At 43.7% G+C, this 21,225-nt stretch overlaps 1 protein-coding gene across 3 annotated transcripts in view; it reads left to right on the forward strand.

Annotated features, from left to right (window-relative positions):
• The first annotated feature begins 5,962 nt into the window (after positions 1-5,962).
• Positions 5,963-21,225, forward strand: part of TTC6 (tetratricopeptide repeat domain 6) — a 152,359-nt gene continuing 137,096 nt past the window's right edge. For 2 of the 3 annotated variants that reach the window (XM_054028287.1, XM_054028289.1), the window contains exons 1-2: positions 6,380-6,469; positions 7,122-8,305. In XM_054028287.1, the coding sequence (XP_053884262.1) occupies positions 7,142-8,305 (1,164 nt within the window). In that variant the 5' untranslated portion in view covers positions 6,380-6,469; positions 7,122-7,141. Of the gene's footprint in view, positions 6,028-6,379; positions 6,470-7,121; positions 8,306-21,225 lie in introns of those variants that run through there. The other variant, XM_054028288.1, reaches the window with a different exon arrangement.

Raw genomic sequence — 21,225 nt, forward strand, 5'->3', positions numbered from 1 at the left:
TGCTTGGATTATATGTTTAGGCCTAAATTGGTGCTTTGATATTTTTTGGAATGAAAATTCTAACAGTGGCTATTGTATACTCTGTCTTGTGTCAACTCACTAGGGCTAGGAAATACAGATCAGTTTCTTACCAGAATATATGTATGTCATACTTTTCCTACAAAAAACTACTCACAATTTTTGATGTGATTGTCCTTAGGATGAGTACCATGGAGACAATTCACTGCAATATCTTCAGCAGCTATATTAATTCAAGGCATGGAGAAAGCTATTTGCAGCATTATTTTACTTCTCCCTGTTTCAGTGAGACTCATCCATGTTATTGTTTTATATGTTTTTATTTCAACAGACCTGTACTTTTGATAGCCTTTTGTCTTTATTCCCCTTAAAATGAATCAATGGATCAGTTCAGTCACCAGTTGCAGCCGTGGACATAAGATAAATGTCCTGCTCAATACTATTACTAACTTTTCTGATTTTTTTCCATTACACCTCTGACTTTTGCCGGGCTCTTAATCCAGGCATTTGTTCTGCATTTTCTCTTAGCTGTTCCTAGAATCTGTTACATCAAGGGTCTCAGCACTATCTGTATCTACTGCTCAGTGCATTTGGTTAATTTTCATATCTCTGCTCCTTAGGTAAATTCCTTCTCTTCAGCTGAAAGTCAGATGCTGCAGAATCTTATTTGTCTCATTGTGTCTAAATTTCTAAAGATGCTCCTGACAGCTCTGAATCCTCTACCAGTCATTTCAATTTTTTTTTTATTCCAGGGCTCATTCTTATTCACTGTTTCATGTCCATGAACATATGTTTTCTCTGGTAGAGTTCTTTCAGTGATCATCTTGTTGGGCTTGCACTGAGGGATAATCTCAGACTGGCAAACAGCAAAGGTATCATGGACACTATTAAGCAGACGAAGAAAGGCAAGGAGCTATCAGAAATGAAAGTGAGAGGAAACTAGGGTAACCAAATGTCCCAATTTTATAGGGACAGTCCTGATTTTGGGGGCTTTTTCTTATATAGGCACCTATTACCCTCCACCCCTGTCCTGGTTTTTCACACTTGCCCTCTGGTCACCCTAGAGGAAACACCTGGAACTGATGAAATCACAGTTGACAGCTGAGAGCCGACTGTTCATATTTTTCCTAAACTGCTCACAGTAGGTCAGCTTCTATCCTTGTCATTCCACATGCAGAACTCCCACTGTTATCAATTAGTTGTAACACTACTTGTTCTTTTACATCTTGGCATACATTTTCCTATTCCCTGCAAATTTATCTCTCTTAACATTTTATTTTAATCGTAGTTTTTTCCTCACTTTTATCTATGTCATATATAAGTGATCCTTCCCAGAACAATCTCCTTTGGATGCTTTCAACCAGGCTCAGTGAGCCTATATACAGTTCTTAAATTTAGACTGAGATCTAGTTTTAGACATTGGATTGAATTTATGTAGACAGAACCTTTTGATACTATTAAATCACTGGTATAAAAAACAGAGCTTAGAAGAGTGTTCACACAGGGTTGTCCCCTGTCCCTTCTGCTTTTTACCTTGGTAATGGCACTATCTGCCTAGAGGCTACGGACAACCCTAATATAGCTGAAACAGAAGATAGAAAATAACAGCCCAATATGTGCATAATATCATGCTGATGACATCCCAACAGCCCTCTTTCTTCTGGAGTTAGTCCATGAAATGCAGACACTGTAGTGTCTGGAATTCAAGTAAATCACTAGGTGATAAATTGGCAGCGCTGCCTTTTGGACTAGCCTCTGAGGACAGCTCTACTCACAAAGGAAACTAAATGATAGTTGCTATTTAATTTGACATTAGCCCCACAAATGTTTTGCAATGCTTGTTTTCATCTTTCCGTCCTCGGTGCCATGGGTGCTGACCCCAGCTAGCTTGCATGGCATTGAGGCCAGGTGGAATAAGGGGAAAACATATGCAAAGTAAATCTTGGGCCTTTCTTGCAGCCCAAATGAATACTTTTGAAGGGGATCCCAGTTTTGCTTGAATCAGTCCCGAGAACAGAACAGATACAGGATGGGCAGCATAGAATGCTAATTTTCCTGCAGTGCTCCACCATTGTATCACAACCATGACCTGGAAGAAGCAATCTCTAAGGTTTTTTCCTCCTTCCTGAAGCTTCCTGATGCAAATACCTCTTTCCATTCAGTGCCATCTTCCTAAACTTCCTGATGCAAATACCTCCTCATGTTCAGTGCCCTCTCTTCCATCCCCCACAGTGACTCCTGCAGAGAAGAACTATCAAAGATAAAGTGAGATGCTGATTTATTATTTACCATTAGGTTAGTTTGGGACTGAGCTGCTTCCTAGAATCCCAACTATATGGTTCAGCTAATGATTCTTACCTCAACGAAGAAAGCAATCTCTATCAACTTTTGCTTGCAGAATAGTAGCATGATGGCTTGAATGATTAACTCGGTTACTGCAACATAAAACAAATAGCTATTTATTAATGAGTGTATTGAGGAGAAGGGGAAACAAATTATATAGAAAAATAATGGGCTGCAGAGGGCACCCTACATTGATAGACTACTCCATGCTGAAGTCATGTTCCTCAGAGCAAGCAAAAATTCTTAAAGCTTTAATCACTTACCTTGATAATAGAAGGAACCCTTCCAGTAATCCTGGGTGTAATGTGACAGACTCATGTTCTCTGTGCTTTCACCCATCCTTTGTTGCCTGAAAAAAGTAAAATTCTGTCTTCTTGCTTAGTCTAACCTGAACTATTTGGAAGAAATACATTTGTTACTCCCTTGACCTGCAGGAACACAAATAGGTAGAAAAGGCTTCTCAAGGCTATACAGTCAGAAGCAGAATAATCTGAAAAGATACTTACCATATAAAACCATCATAATAACTCCCACCTGTTCAAGCTCTCTGTACGTGTGTATATATATCTCCTCAATATATGTTCCACTCTATATGCATCCAAAGAAGTGGGCAGTAGCCCACGAAAGCTTATGCTCTAATAAATTTGTTAGTCTCTAAGGTGCTACAAGTACTCCTGTTCTTTTTGCGGATACAGACTAACACGGCTGCTACTCTGAAACCCATCATAATATTGGTTCTGTGCTTTTCACTGCCTTTCCACCACTTGGGTCACTAGTTTGAATTAGTAGCCCCATCTAATTTGTATTTGCCTAGTTTATCGATAAGAATATCATGCGAGACCGTATCAAATGCCTTACTAAAGTCTAGGTATACCACATCAACCGCGAGACCGTATCAAATGCCTTACTAAAGTCTAGGTATACCACATCAACCGCTTCACCCTTATCCACAAGGCTCGTTATCCTATCAAAGAAAGCTATGAGATTGGTTTGACAGAAGGAAGGCTGAAAGAACTGGGTTTGTTTAGTTTGGAAAAGAGAAGACTGAGAGGGGACATGATAGCAGTTTTCAGGTATCTAAAAGGGTGTCATAAGGAGGAGGGAGAGAACTTGTTCACCTTAGCCTCTAAGGATAGAACCAGAAACAATGGGTTTAAACTGCAGCAAGGGAGGTCTAGGTTGGACATTAGGAAAAAGTTCCTAACTGTCAGGGTGGTTAAACACTGGAACAAATTGCCTAGGGAGGTTGTGGAATCTCCGTCTCTGGAGATATTTAAGAGTAGGTTAGATAAATGTCTATCAGGGATGGTCTAGACAGTATTTGGTCCTGCCATGCGGGCAGGGGACTGGACTCGATGACCTCTCGAGGTCCCTTCCAGTCCTATAATCTATGAATCTATGAATCTGGTGCAAGTAACTTATCACAAAAGTTCATTATTATCAGACAGCTGTTTGGGGACCATGACGGGTGAAATAAAAGCATCCATTTATAACGACAATCCACAGACATGACTAGATTATGCAAACAGGTATGCAAATTTGCTGCAGCCACAAGGCTCCTGGCAAGTTGCAACTGTGGCTCTATGTCACAAAAGTGGGACACTTGCCTGCTTATATGTTGATGCTGCATAGCACCAGGAGGCCAGGGATAACTGGACGGTGGATCCCCCCTCCCGGGGTATTATCTGGTATGTTTAATATAAGGAGATTATTTTAAAGGGAGAAATTAATAAAGGACTATAGAAAAGCAGGTGCAGGGTATACAAGCCAGTGAATTAGCTGAACTTCAGAAATGTGATGCTTGGAGCAACACAGTAAGGTAGAAGTCAGGTAATTAGAATCTTGTTAGAGTGCAATGGAATTGCTGCCTCTCAAGGGAGTGGAGAGTACTAAACCCTTCACCTAAATTCAGATTATGGTAAATTATGTGGGGTTTTGCTTTGTATATTTTTCTAATGCATTTGTGATGGCCACCATCTTGGCCAACACTAGAGACTGAACTGATCTGGAAGTGCAAATCTCTAGAGCTTGGGCTAAAGAGCTCTGTAGCTGGGGCCTTAGCAAACTCAAATCCTCTGTTGATCCAGCACAGGGGGGACCTGTAACACACACTGGCCTTCACCCCTGGGTTACCCAGCAACCTGGTTTGTTTTGTACATAAATATTAATAAGGGTAAGTGCTGTGGTACATAGCAAAACCACTAGGTTGAGAGCCTTCCAAATAGTTTGCACATTAAGTGAAAATAGAAGGAATAAGCATAAACACTGGAAGGACAGGGATTCTGCTTTGTATCTGTCACTTGGGTTTGAGTGTCTCTGAATTAAGTGGTTTCATCACCACGCACCTGATGCCTGTCTCCCGGATGTTGTGAACCAGAAATGTTCCATCTATGATTCTTCTAGCTTGAAAGATACAACACTTGCTGAGGCAGTTTCTTTGGCACTTCTTGTTGGATTATTTCCCCTCCCACCTTAAAGCTAAATGCAGTGAATGATGACAAACCCTCTTAGAGAGGAGAGAATCATTTTCCATCTCAGGAGTAAACATCTTCCTGAAAATAACAAGGCATTTTCTGGGCTTAGATGGACTATCAAAAGAAACAATGGAAGGGCATAAATGTTCAGATTCATTAATCTATCTCTGTTCTTTCTCTGGGTTCTGTCTTTTGGGTTCTCTTGTGAGAATTATTGCTCTTCTTTCATTTTGAACGATATATAAACCTTGGTGGCGAAGACCATTTACATCAATGATGGGCCAGCCTCAGAGATACCCAGGTTCAGTTTGGATAAGCATCTAAAAGGTTTTGCTATCGCACTGGGCGTGATTATTTTAAGGAAGGGACCCCCATCCTCCCGAATCAGAAATCTCCAAAAGGATTAGTGTTAACATGGAACTCTCAGATCTTAGCTATATCAGGTATAGTGGGTCCCTCTTGGATAGGAAACTAGGTTATTATCCACAACCACAGGCACTAGGAAAGCTCCATTCACAACTGTTTTCTCTACTTTTGACTCCCGTTAGCACTGCAAAGTGGATACAGTTCTGGGAGCAGGACTGGATTCTGTTCTGTCCCACGGGTCCCCAGCCACCTTTTTAGTTAAATTCCAGTGATCGAAACTTTATTGCTGCTGATGAATGAGCCAGAAAGAGCCAAGTTTGACCTTCAGCTCCAGGCTGAGTTTGCAGGGCTGGCAGTTAGAAAGAGGTATTTGGACTTTATCTGGAAGTCTCTGAGACGTAATAAATATGAAACCCCATGAATGCCATTTTGACAGTCAGTCTCATGGAGCCAGTGCACAGCATCATCCACCGCGCAACAGAGTTTTCTTTATACAGCGAAGAAAAGAGGCTGAAGGAAAATCCAGGATCAGGTTGAAGGTTGCTTGCTCTCGTGGCTGGGAGACATCCGACCCCTCAGCCAGCGGGTAACCTCAGGGCACAGTTCCCAAGCTGGATCGCAGCTACAAGGTTTCCCATTGCGTCCCCACGCGGGGCTAGGGAGGAGACACACCTCACACAGCCCGGTGTCCAGATGGCTCCGCCCGGAAGCCAAGTGTCCCCCTTCGTCCGGTGACCCCGAGATTAGCAGAGCAGGGGCTACATTGGCGCCTGGCCTAAGCGGGTACAGCTGCACCGACTGCTGGAGGAGCTGGACCCACTCCGCAGTGAGTCCGGCACCGGTGCCCCGCGCTACTCGCTGAAGCTTGGATCTCATCAGCGCGAGCTGCCTCGCCTTTTGCATCCCCGCTGAGACCAGCACACTACCGCCGGGGAAATGCAGCCGGGGCCGGGGGAGGTTAATCCGGCCAGGGCTGGAGCATCCTCCCCTCCGCCCTCCATTGCCCCCGTGTGGCGCGCGGCGCTGGACCCTCCCCGGCTGCAGGGGGCGCTCTCGAGAAGCAGGCGCCCCGCGGACCCCTCTCTTCTCCCGCCGGGTCGCACGCACCGAGCCGAGCGGATCTGTTGCTAGGTTCCCGAGCGCGTCCCCCCGCCCCCAGCTCAGTGTCTGGGCAGAGCCGCCGCCCCGCGGGAAGGGCTGTGGCTGCGGCTCTCCCTGCCCTGCAGCCCGGGGACGCAGGCTGTGCCCAGCTGTCTCCCCGGGGGCAGGTGAGAGAGCTCGGTCTAGGGTCTCACCGACCCTTCCGCGCCACGGGCTGTCGTTCAGCCTGGGGGCGCGTTATTTTGGGGGGAGAGCGGGGTATGGTGGTATCTTTTGGGGGTGTCTTGGCGCGGGCCAGGGGTACATTTGGGGGCTGGGTGCGTGCTTAGGAGGGGTCCCATTTGGGGGACTTGGGTGGTATATTTCATGTTGGAGAGGTCAGGTTGTATCTGTTTTTGGGGGTAGCTGGTTTCCTTTGGGGCTGTATCTTTTCTTTTTTTTTTAGGGAAGTTTCTTTAGGGGGATCTTTTTCTTTGATTAGAGAGAGTAGTGTATTTTTGGAGGGGATCATTTATTATTGCAGGTGAAGGCTCCACCCGTTTTTTTTTTTTTTTTTTGCATTTAGCACTCTCATTTTTAGGCCTTCTCTACACTAGATTTCCAGCAGTTGCTAGCAGTGGTAGAAATGGCTGGAGTTGGTGTAGATAAAGTGCTAGTGGCTGGTCAGACATGCTTAACTGTACATACTGTCAGCAGTCCTGTTGAAATGAATGGAACTACTCACAGTGCCTAAAGTTAAGCATGTGCACAAGTCTTTGCAGGATTGGGGTCTATGTTTGTATATAACATATATAAACACATTTCTGTTTTGCTTTACAGGCCACATACAGTAAGAGGAAATGGCTAGAAAACACGAGCACTTTGGACTAAGTTATCTAGAAGAACTAAATATGATTAAGGAGCGTGAGATTATATGCAAGGAATCTCGGCAGGATTTTCTTAAATTCAAACAAGCAGTAGCTACTGCTCATACAAATGTGAGCACTCAGCCCTTCCTGGAAGATTTAACATCAGATCAGTCACATCAGTTAGAGCAGTATCATCTTCAGAGGTCAGAGAGTCCACATAAGCCTATCACTAATATAAATAAAAATGTTCCTAATGAATTCATTGGCACTTCTGAAATTTACAGAAAAGTAAGGATCTCTCCTGAAGTAAGAGACCTGAAAAAACAAACTCATGATCTCAGCATGATGACACAAAGAAATAAATCTTCTGTAAAAGAGGACAGTGCTGACAAAAATCAGAAAAGTTACTCTGAAAAAATAAATATGGAAAATAGTAGTTGTAGTCATGAAAGTACAAGTGTAAAGATGCCAGTAATAGCATCTTTAGCAGGTACCACTAAAAAAATCACTATGTTAAAACAACCAGCACCACCTCGGAAGCCTAAATATCGCAAACTTATTCTTCGTCCAAGACTAGTAACTTATAACACCCCAATTCTGTTACAGAAAGTCAAAGATACTAGAAAAGTGCAGAGTAGAGCCCATTCTCTAAAGATAAACATTCAGACTGTAAAAACAAATAGAACCAAAGAAGCTAGCAATGACAGTAAAGAAAGTGATGAATCTAGTTCTACAGATTCTGATTCAAGTGAAAAGGCTTCTAAACAGAAAAAAGTTATTAGGAAAAAAGATAAGAAAGTATGCAGAGAACTTTCAAAAGCAAGTCAACAAGATTCAGTTGTTGAGCCGGGAAGAGTACTGAGTAAAAGAAGCAGTGTCTCCTGCAGCCATCCAAGTGTGAGGTCTGCTTCAGAGCAGTTGGAAGAGGCTAGAGACATAACTAGACCAGACACTTCAAAAATATACGAGGAGAACTTCCAGCAGAGCAAACCAGAAGAGCTCACTTCCACACCAAAGTTGCCTGTGAGAGTGGTTGCAAGGTCTATTGATGAAATAATTGCTTCTCTGCGGTCTACTTTTCAGTCTCCCTCAGACCAGATGATCAAAGAACTCCTGGAGAGTGTTCTTGGCCGGAACTACAGCATAAAAATGGAAGTAGGTGAACCAGAACAAGAGCAATATTTTCTGTTGAGTAAATATTACTTTTAGAAAAGTTGTATATTTGTTTTTCAGATCCTACAATGTGTTCTAACACAGAGGCCAGACAAAACAAATGGATAAAAAACACGGATGTGTCATAGAACTTCCTTCATTGTTTCTTACTGTCAATTTGCAGTGTCCTTTAAAAGTAAAATCAAGCCAATATTAAAACTAGTTAAAATATAACTTCATTTAAGAGCCTCTTTTTGGACACTGGTCATATTACATTGCTTATAATCTAGATGGTTTTTCTGTTTCCCTTTTAAAGGGATATGCTTGATATTGACAAATTAACAGAAATGTTAAATGTATTTATAAGCTAACAATATTAAGGGTGTCAGTTTTGAGTTATTGCTTAGTATTGTGAAATCACAGTAAAATTGTTAATATGTAACTGTTAGATTTATTAATGTGGCGTTAGAGATTCCTCTCATCTAATGTAGTAGTGTTTACAGTAAATGACTACAATAAGGCATCAAGCATTTAAAAAAATGCTTCAGAAGACTGTTAATTGTATACAGAGCCTTTTACTTGGCAATTACTGATTCAGTTCCTAAACAGGACAGTAGATATTACTGTCAGATGGCTCGTAGGCCTGTGTGAACTAAGTTGATGAAAGATCTTATTCCATTTCCAAGTGATCAGGTGATCACACAGAATCATTGAAATTCAGGCTGGAAGGAACCTCCAGAGGTCATCTAGTCCAGCTCCCTCATCAAAACCACTATTGCAATTGCCACCCAGCTATGTTGGCAATATCATCAGAGAACCCCAGGACTAAATGGGCAGGGAGACTGAACTACTCTTTTATGCAGAGGTGGTTGCTTTAGAACAAGGTGAGGCAAATTAGTGGAGTTGTGTGACTGCATGCATTTTATGGCTAGGCAGAGAACATCATTCCCTATGGAATGCAGTTATGATCATTACATTCACTTGAGATAACCAACATCATGTAGTTTGATTAAATGCAAAAGTTAGAAGGACAGCAGCAATAACTGTGTACATTAACTGAACTTCAATTTTAAACAGTAATATATGTGAGCACATCCCATTGTGATTTCCCGTTCAATTTGCATTACAAATTATTATTAGTTTTACACTACAGTACTTTTTGTCACCTATTTATAAGAACTACACGTCGTAGGCCCAATTTTCAAAAGGGCACAATAACCTATAGTTCCCATCTAGGCACCTAAATAAGTGGCCAGGTTTTTAAAAAAGCTCAGTCCCCAGTTTGAGGTGGGGAGGAGAGATTCTCCATTGTTTTCAGTGGGAGTTGCTGGGTGGAGAGCGCTTTTTAAAATCTGTACAGTGATCTTGAATTCCTTTCACTTAAACTTTTCATTGACAGGTGCAGGTTTAAAAAAAAAGCTAAAATGGAGGAGAGTCTTTGCAGGTCTGGTTGTTCTTTAGCATTTTCATCATCTAGAAGATCTGAGCCTTAACAAGGGTGAATGCTGCTCTATCAATTGTTGATTAAGTTATGTAAAGTTAAAGGCAGTTGCTGCATGTATTTTCTCAACTGAAGTGACTTTTTAAATAGGATGAAGAATTTAGCAATTATTTTTAATCTGTTATGCATAGCTTATCTAATATATATTGCTGAGTTTCAGTCCTTGCCTTTACAAACAAGGTATGAAATTTGTTCTTTTAGTTGAAATGGAAATATCTAAGAAATACATTTATTGAAATGAAAACAAGCTGTTGTAATTAAATGATATTTTATTTATTTTACATATTTCCCCCTTCTTATCTCATTCTTGATTGGCATTGGCTACTTAATGTTGATAGTTTATTATAATGTTACAAGGTTGACCACGATTTACCCAGCAGCCTTAAAAAGATTGTTGTTATCCAGGGAAAGATATGCCAGCCCAGCAGTGGGACATGACCTGTCAACCATGTTTTCTTTGGATTCCTCAAGAGGAACTACAGTAGTTATGAATAATAGTTCCCACCATGTTTTGTTGAGAAGTAGAATTTAAATCATAATTTTAATCTGATTGCCAGTGCTTGCTAACTCTTAATATACTGAGTTACCAAGTTACCATGAGAGGGAGTTTATATTCATTGCAGAAATGTATTTCTTTTGTTCAGCATTTAACAGCCTGCAGCTGATCATCTTTATTTTTTACAGTACAATAATTCTTTGGCAGTCCAAATAACCTTCTGGAGTATATGGATGGAAGAAAACCTATTTTGTTAGTAAAATAAAAATCTTGGTAAAATAACCACAAAAAATTGTGTATGCAAATATTGTTATTGAACAAGAACTGTGTAATGAACAGTATCAAGCCAATACCAAATATACTTTTATCTTTTAAAATTATGTGTGTGTTTCTGTCTGTCTCTGGGTACTGTGAGTCCATGTCAGAGAGATGGTCTATTGAGATCTTCTCCATTATTCTTAACAGTTTGGCTAATCACTTACTGTGCTTCAGAAGTAGGTTGATAAGGGTTAGTCACTGTTGACCAACTCTGTTTTCCTTTGACATTTACATCCATTCATGATATTTATGTTATTTTAATGTTTGCTATTTACATTCTTTATGTTCTAGTTGAAGTTTAAATTATAGTTCAGACATAACTGGCTTATACTTCTTGGATAGATCTATGTATGGTGCACCATTAATTAAGAAGGAATACTTGTGGAATGTATAAATACAAAGATAGCTATACCTGCAAGCTTAAGCGGCAATGCTGAAATTGACAGCATGCATTTTCCACCAATTAACCACCTTTCATATATTGCTTGCTGGTAAAGTGAGAACAGTTTCATACAGACAGAGACTATATGCAGATATTTTAAACTTTCTCTTTTTCACTGTTTCCTTGAGGCCCAATTCGACTCCCGTTGAAGATAATGGGAGTCTTTTCATTGATATGAATTGGATTTGGATCAGGCCTTTAAGCAGGAAGGTCAGACTCTTCGCATCTTCTTTATTTTCTGGTTAGAGTAGACTTGTGGACTCGGCTCCTACTTGGCTCCTCACTGTTCTTCTGTAAAAGAAACATAATGTTTTCTTCATTACAAGTGCGATTACCAGGGCTATTTGTTGTCGTGGAACTGATGTCCGTCCTTTTCTTCATTCTTCTACTGCTTCTGTGTTTTAGTTTAAATGCTAAAGGAATGGTAACATTATTTTGGAATGCAAATATGAGCATCCATTTCAGACTGTGTCCAAATGTCTATAACATCTCTAAAATTCAGTCTTTTCACTGTTGTTTAGGCTCTTATTCTTGCCCGTCTTGACAATTGCAACCGCCTTCTCTCTGGTCTTCCTGACACTCACCCTCGCTCCCCTGAGGTATATTCAAAATACTCCTGCTAAGGTCATCCTGACCCATATGTCTGAACACATCACCCTGCTCTTTGAGTCCTTCCACTGGCTTCCACTTCAGAAGCTGTCTGTTCCAGACTTGTTAAGGCCCTTCTCAATTTAGACCCATCCTTCTTATCTGTACTTGTACTTTATTGTGTCAACGCCCCATGTCCTATTCTCTACTAATAATGCTGTTCTTTATACTACATTGCCCAATTATTCACTTGCTTCACAAGCAACATCACACAATCTTCCATGCAACCCTTATGCATGGTAAACTGTCCCTGAAATAGTCTGGTAAGCCACTACAATTTCCTCCAAATTTCTCTTCAATACACACTTCTGTAATGATACTATGGGAAATTGCCTAGTGATGGTGGCCTAGAGGTAGGGACCTCTGATGTTTAACTTATTTGCTTAAATCTTAAAGAAACCAACAAACCCTAATCAGCTCAAAATAATCTAGTTGTGCCAAGAGATGTTCTATATAAACACATGTTCTTATTACTGTTTCCCGCATCCTTAGTATGCGGGTCCTGTGTGCTGTTGCTGGTCTGTGATATATACTCTTGGGGGAATTTGCGCAGAATTCATGTCCCCTGCAGATTTCTTTGCTTCCCCGTAGAAAAATGACTTTCTGACAGGGAAGCAAAGGGAAGCTGCAAGAGCAGTCACACACCACTCCCTAGCTGTGCAGGTACATCGTTTCAGGCACCTGGAGCAGCCAGTGGAGAGGTATATCAACACAGGGCTGGGGACATCCCAGCCAGTGGCTCCTACCCTGAGCCAGGATCAGGTGTTAATCCCGGCTGGGCTGGAGGCAGGAGAGGACGGGATTTCTTCTTCCCCTACAAGGAGTGGCTGGGGCCCCCAGCCTTGCACCCAGATCACAGCCCACTGAGTCCCCTGCACTCAACCCCCTACTCTGAGCCCCTACATCCAGACCCCCACCCCACTGACCCCCAAATAGCTACACCCAGACTGCCCACCCCAAGTCTCGCTCCCCCAACATCCAGACTTCCCTGCTGAGACCCCCACACCTAGACCCCTCCACTGAGCCCCAACCACTTTCACCTGGAAACTTCTGCAGAGTTCCATTGCCCCTGTACCTGGAAACACCCCCCCCCCCCAATGAGTCTCTGTACATCACGATTCCCCCCATGACTCCTTCTCCAGCTCCTTCTGATTGTTACAGTCACTTATTACATCTTGTCTTAGACTGCAAGCTTTTCAGGGCAAGGACCAACTTTTACCTCAGTGTTTAGCACAACATGACTGGGGCACTCAAGTGCTGCAGTAATATACATACAATACAATATAATACAATAAATAATTAATAATCATAATAACTTAAAATGTAATCTCCTGAGGAGTGGGACCTTTGTCATAATTGGTACCCATAAATCATCATGTTTACCTATGATGCTGTATAAATAATAATTTTAGCGTTGACAGGAATGCTTTAAAATCTTGGCATGTTCTCAGATTCAGACCTTTGACTTCTTTGGGCTTGTCTACACTGGCAAGATTTTTGATGCAACTAATGTCACCAAGGAAAAATCAACAAAAGCAAAGTCGCCAAAGCGTGTCTACATTTGCTCCCTCTATCAACAGATCGTGTCCACATTATGCTTTGTTGACAGTGAGAGCACTGGACTGTGAGTATGTATCCCACAGTGCCTGGCGACAACATCCGTCGTTAGGTGTTGTGGGAATGCGGAAATGGAGCGCAGCGCATCTTGGGATGTGCAAAATGTACCGTTGTGCACCGGTTTGTGTCCCACCCCTCCAAAGGTCTCTGGCTTCCTTTCACGCCATTTTTCCAACTGTCATTCTTTTGTAATGCGCGCTAGCATCTGCAGTGAGAGAGGATGGATCCCGCACTTCTCTCTCTTATGCACTGTTAGGTGTCATGAGGACATTGCTCATGGCAGCACAGTTACTCTCAGAGTTACTCGCAAATTTAGCAGAGGATGAATCTCAGGCACCCGAGTGTGAAATGGACAGAAGCAACTTATCAGTGCTTTGTGCATTCACAGAGCAGCTGCATATGGTAGGCTGTTGCTTTTGGGCTAGGGAAACAAGCTCTGATTGGTAGGATTGTATTGTCATTCAGGTATGGGATGATGACTAGTGGGTACAGGACTTTAGGATGCGTAAAGCAGCCTTCATGGAGCTATGTACTGAGCTGGCCCCTGACCAGTTGCGCAGGGACACCAGAATGAGAACTGCCCTTCCAGTAGAGAAGCGTATTGCAATCGCTGTGTGGAAGCTGGCGAATCCAGACTGCTACCAGTCAGTTGAAAATCAATTTGGAGTAGGAAAGTTCTCTGTTGGGGCTGTATTGCTCCAAGCCCTGGTCTACACTATGAGTTTAGGTCAAATTTAGCAGCGTTAGATCGATTTAACTCTGCACCCATCCACACGATGAAGCCATTTTTGTCGACTTAAAGGGGTCTTAAAATCGATTTCTGTATTCCTCCCGAACGAGGGGATTAGCGCTGAAATCGACATCGCCGGGTCAAATTTGGGGGTAATGTGGATGCAATTCGACAGTATTGGCCTCCGGGAGCTATCCCAGAGTGCTCCATTGTGACCGCTCTGGACAGCACTGTCAACTCAGATGCACTGGCCAGATAGACAGGAAAAGCCCTGCAAACTTTTGAATTTTATTTCCTGTTTGGCCAGCATGGCAAGTTGATCAGCACAGGTGACCATGCAGAGCTCATCAGCACAGGTGACCATGGAGTCCCAGAATCGCAAAAGAGCTCCAGCATGGATCGAATGGGAGGTACTGGATCTGATCGCTGTATGGGGAGACGAATCTGTGCTATCAGAACTCTGTTCCAAAAGATGAAATGCCAAAATATTTGAAAAAATCTCCAAGGGCATGAAGGACAGAGGCTATAACAGGGACCCGCAGCAATGCCGCGCGACTTAAGGAGCTCAGGCAAGCCTACCGAAAAACCAGAGGCAAACGGCTGCTCTGGATCAGACCCCCCAGACATGCTGCTTCTATCATGAGCTGCATGCAATTCTAGGGGGTGCTCCTACAACTACCCCACCCCTGTACGTGGACTCCTGCAAGGGAGTCTCACGCAACAGGGATGAGGATTTTGGAGAAGGGGAAGATAGCGCACAGCAGGCAAGTGGAGAAACCGTTATCCCAACAACCAGGAACTGTTTATCACCCTGGAGACATTACCCTCCCAACCTGGGCTCCCGGACCTTGAAGGCGGAGAAGGCCCCTCTGGTGAGTATACCTTTGTAAACATAATACATGGTTTAAAAGCAAGCGTGTTTAATGATTAATTTGTCCTGAAGACTGGGATATATTCGCGGCCAGTAAAGCTACTGGAATGCAGCCAAGCAACAGCCGTTCTTTATCTCTCTGTGTTATCCTCAGGAGAGTGATATCATTCATGGTCACCTGGTTGAAATAGGGGAATTTTATTAAGGGTTCATTCAGAGGTGGCTGTTCCTGCTGGGCTGTGTGCCTGTGGCTGAAAAGAAATCATCCCCGCTGTTAGCCACGCGGTGGGGAGAGGGGTGAAACGATCATCCCAGAGAATTAGGTGTGTGTGGGGGGGTTTAGTTGAGGTTGTGCTGCACATTAACCCAAAAACCTTAGCCCCTCCTTTTAAATGGCCAACCCAACTCTCCCTTTTTTTCCTCCTGCAGCTGCAAATGTTTCAATGTTACCACTGTCATCTCCATCCCGGAGGCTAGCGCAGATAAGAAGGCGAAAAAAAGGCACTCGTGATGAAATGTTCTCTGAGCTCATGCAGTCCTCCCGCACTGAAAGAGCCCAGCAGAATGCATGGAGGCAAACAATGTCAGAGTCCAGGAAAGCACAAAATGAACGCGAAGACTGGAGGGACATGCGAGATGAGAGGTGTCGGGAGCAAGGGGAGAGATGCTGGGAGCAAGAGGAGCAGTGGCGGCAGCGTGATGAGAGGAAGCAGGAGGCAATGCTGAGGCTACTGGAGGATCAAAATGATATGCTCCGGCGTATGGTTGAGGTGCAGGAAAGGCAGCAGGAGCACAGACCGCTGCTGCAGCCCCTATGTAACCAACCGCCCTCCTCCCCAAGTTCCATAGCCTCCTCATCCAGACGCCCAAGAACGCGGGGAGGGGGGCTCCGGGCACCCAACCATTCCACCCCAGAGGACTGCCCAAGCAACAGCAGGCTGGCATTCAATAAGTTTTGAAGTGAAGTGTGACCTTGTCCTTCCCTCCTCCACCACCCCATCCTGTGCTTCACTCCTCCTCCACCCTCCCAGGCTACCTTGGCAGTTATCCCTCTATTTCTGAGACTAATTACACTGGTCTACAATTTTTGAGAAGTCATCTGCTTCAGAGATAAAATGTGCTATTTATTATGTATTTTGATGTGGTGAATTCAAATATGACAATTAAAACAACGGATTGGCTACTGTTTCTAAGATATTTAAGTTTTTACATTTTATGTCTATGTATATTGTGTAGATAGTAGAGTTTTAATCATAAATTGTAAACCTAGGTCTTTTCATATGTTTATGGTTGCTATACATGATAATATTTCACCTGTCCCGTTTATGTAACACTTTAAAAATCAGCAAAAGGGATATATAAATAAAATTTATGTACATAGTTTAGTCCTATTCATTGTCTACTCGGCGCTTCTTGACTTGTCTCTTGTATTCATTAAATGGAGCATCTCTTGTCACTGTCCAGCAATAGTCTACAAGCATTGATGGGCTCCATTTGCCCTGATAGCGTTTCTCCATTGTTACAATGTCCTGGTGAAATCGCTCGCCGTGCTAGTCGCTCACTGCTCCGCAGTTCGGTGGAAAAAAATCTAGATGAGAGTGCAAAAAATGTATCTTTAGTGACGTGTTGCAACCAAGGCTTTTGTATGCCTTGAGGAGATTTTCCACCAACAACCTGTAGTTGTCTGCCTTGTTGTTTCCGAGAAAATTTATTGCCACTAACTGGAAGGCTTTCCATGCCGTCTTTTCCTTGCCACGCAGTGCATGGTCATATGCATCATCACGAATCTGAGGACCAACAAAGACACCTTCCTTTATCTTAGCTTCACTTAATCTTGGAAATTTTCCACGGAGGTACTTGAAAGCTGCTTGTGTTTTGTCAATGGCCTTGACAAAGTTCTTCATCAGCCCCAGCTTGATGTGTAAGGGTGGTAACAAAATCTTCCTTGATTCAACAAGTGGTGGATGCTGAACACTTTTCCTCCCAGGCTCCAATGAGTGTCGGAGTGGCCAATCTTTCTTGATGTAGTGGGAATCTCTTGCACGACTATCCCATTCGCAGAGAAAACAGCAGTACTTTGTGTATCCAGTCTGCAGACCAAGCAAGAGAGCAACAACCTTCAAATCGCCACAAAGCTGCCACTGATGTTGGTCATAGTTTATGCACCTCAAAAGTTGTTTCATGTTGTCATAGGTTTCCTTCATATGGACTGCATGACCAACTGGAATGATGGCAAAACATTGCCGTTATGCAGTAAAACAGCTTTAAGACTTGTCTTCGATGAATCAATGAACAGTCTCCACTCATCTGGATTGTGAACGATGTTGAGGGCTGCCATCACACCATCGATGTTGTTGCAGGCAACAAGATCACCTTCCATGAAGAAGAATGGGACAAGATCCTTTTGACGGTCACGGAACATGGAAACCCTAACATCACCTGCCAGGAGATTCCACTGCTGTAGTCTGCAGCCCAACAGCTCTGCCTTACTCTTGGGTAGTTCCAAATCCCTGACAGGTCATTCAGTTCACCTTGTGTTATGAGGTGTGGTTCAGAGGAGGAGGATGGGAGAAAATGTGGGTCCTGTGACATTGATGATTCAGGACCAGAAGTTTCATCCTCTTCCTCTTCTGACTCAAGTGAGAATGATTCTGGTGCATCAGGAACTGGCAGTCCTTCTCCATGGGGTACTGGGCATATAGCTGATGGAATGTTTGGATAATGCACAGTCCACTTTTTCTTCTTTGACACACCTTTCCCAACTGGAGGCACCATGCAGAAGTAACAATTGCTGGTATGATCTGTTGGCTCTCTCCAAATCATTGGCACTGCAAAAGGCATAGATTTCCTTTTCCTGTTCAACCACTGGTGAAGCTTTGTTGCACAAGTGTTGCAGCATATGTGTGGGGCCCACCTCTTGTCCTGATCTCCAGTTTTGCAGCCAAAATAAAGGTGATAGGCTGTCTTAACCATAGTGGTTATACTGCGCTTTTGTGATGCAAAAGTCACTTCATCACAAACATAGCAGAAGTTTATCTGCACTGTTCACACAAGTACGAGGCATCTCTGCTCACTTTGGCTAAACAGAAATGTGTCCCTTTGCAAAATCAAACACTGACAAATAAGAGAGCACGACACTGTTTGATTTCTAGAGCTGATCTAGGGCAATTTGTTTAGCAGAGTGATGTAAGCTTCGTTATGATCGCATCATCCATGACTTCTAGGAATAACGTGATGCAATTCATATCATGTATGACGCAATACCTGCTTCAGATTGCATCATTCATTGTTTTGCCTAAAAAGCAAGTACTGTCCAAACCCAGTCATAGATTTATTCATAGATCCAGTCAAAGATGTATTTTAGTCATTTCTGGTTTAAAGTGAGATCCCTTCCCTTTATAACTCACTTATCCTCCGCCATTCCCAAGTCAGGGGTCGTATATACTGACCCAATAGCATATCTTGAAAACTAGAGCCAATCAACAATTTTAAGCATCATTTTCGTTCTCAGTGACCCAGAATTAGTAAAGTTTGACTACATTTATTTCAGAAGCATTTTGGCTGTAGAGCAGTGTTAATAAAGAATGCATGAATTTGAAACAACAATGACTTTATTGCTTCTGCAAGCAGTGATCGAAGGGAGGAGGGGAGTGTAGTTGGCTTACAGGGAAGTAGAGTGAACCAAGGGCCCGGGTTTTCATCACGGAGAAACAAACAGAACTTTCACACCGTAGCCTATCCAGTCATTAAACTGGTTTTCAAAGCTTCTCTGATGCACAGTGCACCCTGGTGTCAGGCTGCGCGTAATCAGCAGCCAGGCGATTTGTCTCAACCACCCATGCCGCCATAAACGTCTCCCCCTTACTCTCACAGATATTGTGGAGCACACAGCAAGCAGTAATAACGATGGTAATATTGGTTTCACTGAGGTCTAACCGAGTCAGTAAACTGCGCCAGCGCGCTTTTAAACGTCCAAAAGCACATTCTACCACCATTCTGCACTTGCTCAGCCTATAGCTGAACAGCCGTTCAGACAGACCAGAGTTCCTGAAGATGCGAGTGTCATGTACCTTTGCTGGCCATCCCACATTGATGTTGGTGAAACATCCCTTGTGATACACAAGTGTTTGCAGTACCATTGAAAAGTACCCCTTTCGGTTTATGTACTGGCTGTCTTGGTGCTCCAGTCCCAAGATAGGGATATGCGTTCCGTCTATTGCCCCACCACAGTTAGGGAATCCCATTGCAGCAAAGCCATCCACTATGACCTGCACATTTCCTGGAGTCACTACCCTTGATAGCAGCAGCTCAGTGATTGCGTTGGCTACTTGGATCACAGCAGCCCACCACAGTAGATTTGCCCACTTCAAATTGATTCCCGACTAACCGGTAGCTGTCTGGCTTTGCAAACTTTCATAGGGCTATCGCCACTTGGTTGTGAACTGTGAGGGCTGCTCTCATCTTGGTATTCTTGCACTTCAGGGCAGAGGAAAGCAAGTCACAAAGTTCCATGAAAGTGCCCTTATGCATGTGAAAGTTTTGCAGCCATTGGGAATCATCCCAGACCTGCAACACTATGGGATCCCATCAGTCTGTGCTTGTTTCCCGGGCCCAGAATCGGCATTCCATGGCATGAACCTGCCCCATTACCATCATGATGTCCAAATTGGCAGGGCCCGTGCTTTGAGAGAAGTCTCTGTCCATGTCCTCATCACTCTCTTCACCACGCTGCTGTCGCCTCCTCGCCTGCTTTTGCAGGTTCTGGTGCTGCATATACTTCAGGATAATGCGCGAGGTGTTTACAGTGCTCATAACTGCTGCGGTGATTTGAGCGGGCTCCATGCTTGCCGTGGTATGGCGTCTGCAGGAGAGCAGAGTGGCAGCGGAAGCGTGACGATGGTTTGCAGCCCTATTGTACCATCTGCTGCCAGCAGAACCCAGGACACAACAGCGGCAGCTGAGCTGAGTGGCCTGCACGCTTGTTGTGGTATGGTGTCTGCGCAGAAAAAAGGCGTGAAATGATTGTCTGCCGTTGCGCTCACGGAGGGAGGGGCGACTGACGACATGTACCCAAAACCACCCGTGACAATGTTTTTGCCCCATCAGGCAGTGGGAACTCAACCCAGAATTCCAATGGGTGGCGGAGACTGCAGGAACTGTGGGATAGCTACCCAGAGTGCAACGCTCCGCTAGCCTCGGGACTGTTGACGCTAGCCTTGGTACTGTGGACGCATTCCACTGACTTAATGCGCTTAGTGGGCACACACACAATCGACTGTATAAAATCGCTTCCTAAAAAAATCAATTTCTATAAATTCGACCTAATTTCATAAGTGTAGACATACCCCAGGTGTGCAGGGCAATAAATTGCATCATCCTGCATAGGACCGTGACTCTGGGAAATGTGCATGAAATAGTGGATGGCTTTGCAGAGATGGGTTTCCCTAACTGTGGCGGGGCGATTGATGGCACATACATTCCAATTTTAGTGCCAGACCACCTTGCCTCTGAATACATCAATAGGAAGGGATACTTCTCGTGGTGTTGCAGGTGCTTGTGGATTACCGGGGGCTTTTCATGGACATCAATGCAGGTTGGTCTGGAAAGGTGCATGACGTACGCATCGTCAGGAAGAGTGTCCTTGACAGAAAGCTGCAGACGGGGACTTTCTTTCCAGACCACAAGTTCACAGTGGGGGATGTGGAAATGCCCATAGTAATCCTGGGAGACCCATCTTACCCCTAACAGCCCTGGCTCATGAAACCTTACATAGAGCACCTGGACAGCAGGAAGGAGCGTTTTAACAACAGGCTGAGCAGGTGCCGCATGGTAGTCGAATGTGCCTTTGGCCGTTTGAAAGCTCGCTTGAGGTGTTTAAATGGCAGGCTAGACCTTACCGAGGATAATATTCCCATGGTCATAGCTGCGTGCTGCACTTTGCATAATCTGTGTGAATCTAAGGGTGAAATATTTGCTCAGATGTGGAGCACTGAGGCAGAGCACTTGGCTGCATAGTTTGAACAGCCAGATGCTAGGGCTGTCAGAGGACCCTGGGGGCTGCTATTAACATCAGAGAGGCTTTGAGGAACTTTGACAATGAGGGGCAGTAACACACGTTTGATTTGGAGTTGCTTCCCTGTTGCATCCACGTACAATTTTGGGGCCCAAGATCCATGCAACACAGTGCTTTAGGAACCTGTTCCCGAGAGTGAATTGATTGCTATATGCTTTTGTAGAACACAGAATAAAAACACTGTACCATTAAATACCTTAGCCTTTATTTATTGTTAAAAAGGGTAA

This window comes from Malaclemys terrapin, chromosome 4 (genome assembly GCF_027887155.1).
Source record: "Malaclemys terrapin pileata isolate rMalTer1 chromosome 4, rMalTer1.hap1, whole genome shotgun sequence".
Classification (NCBI taxonomy): domain Eukaryota; kingdom Metazoa; phylum Chordata; order Testudines; family Emydidae; genus Malaclemys; species Malaclemys terrapin.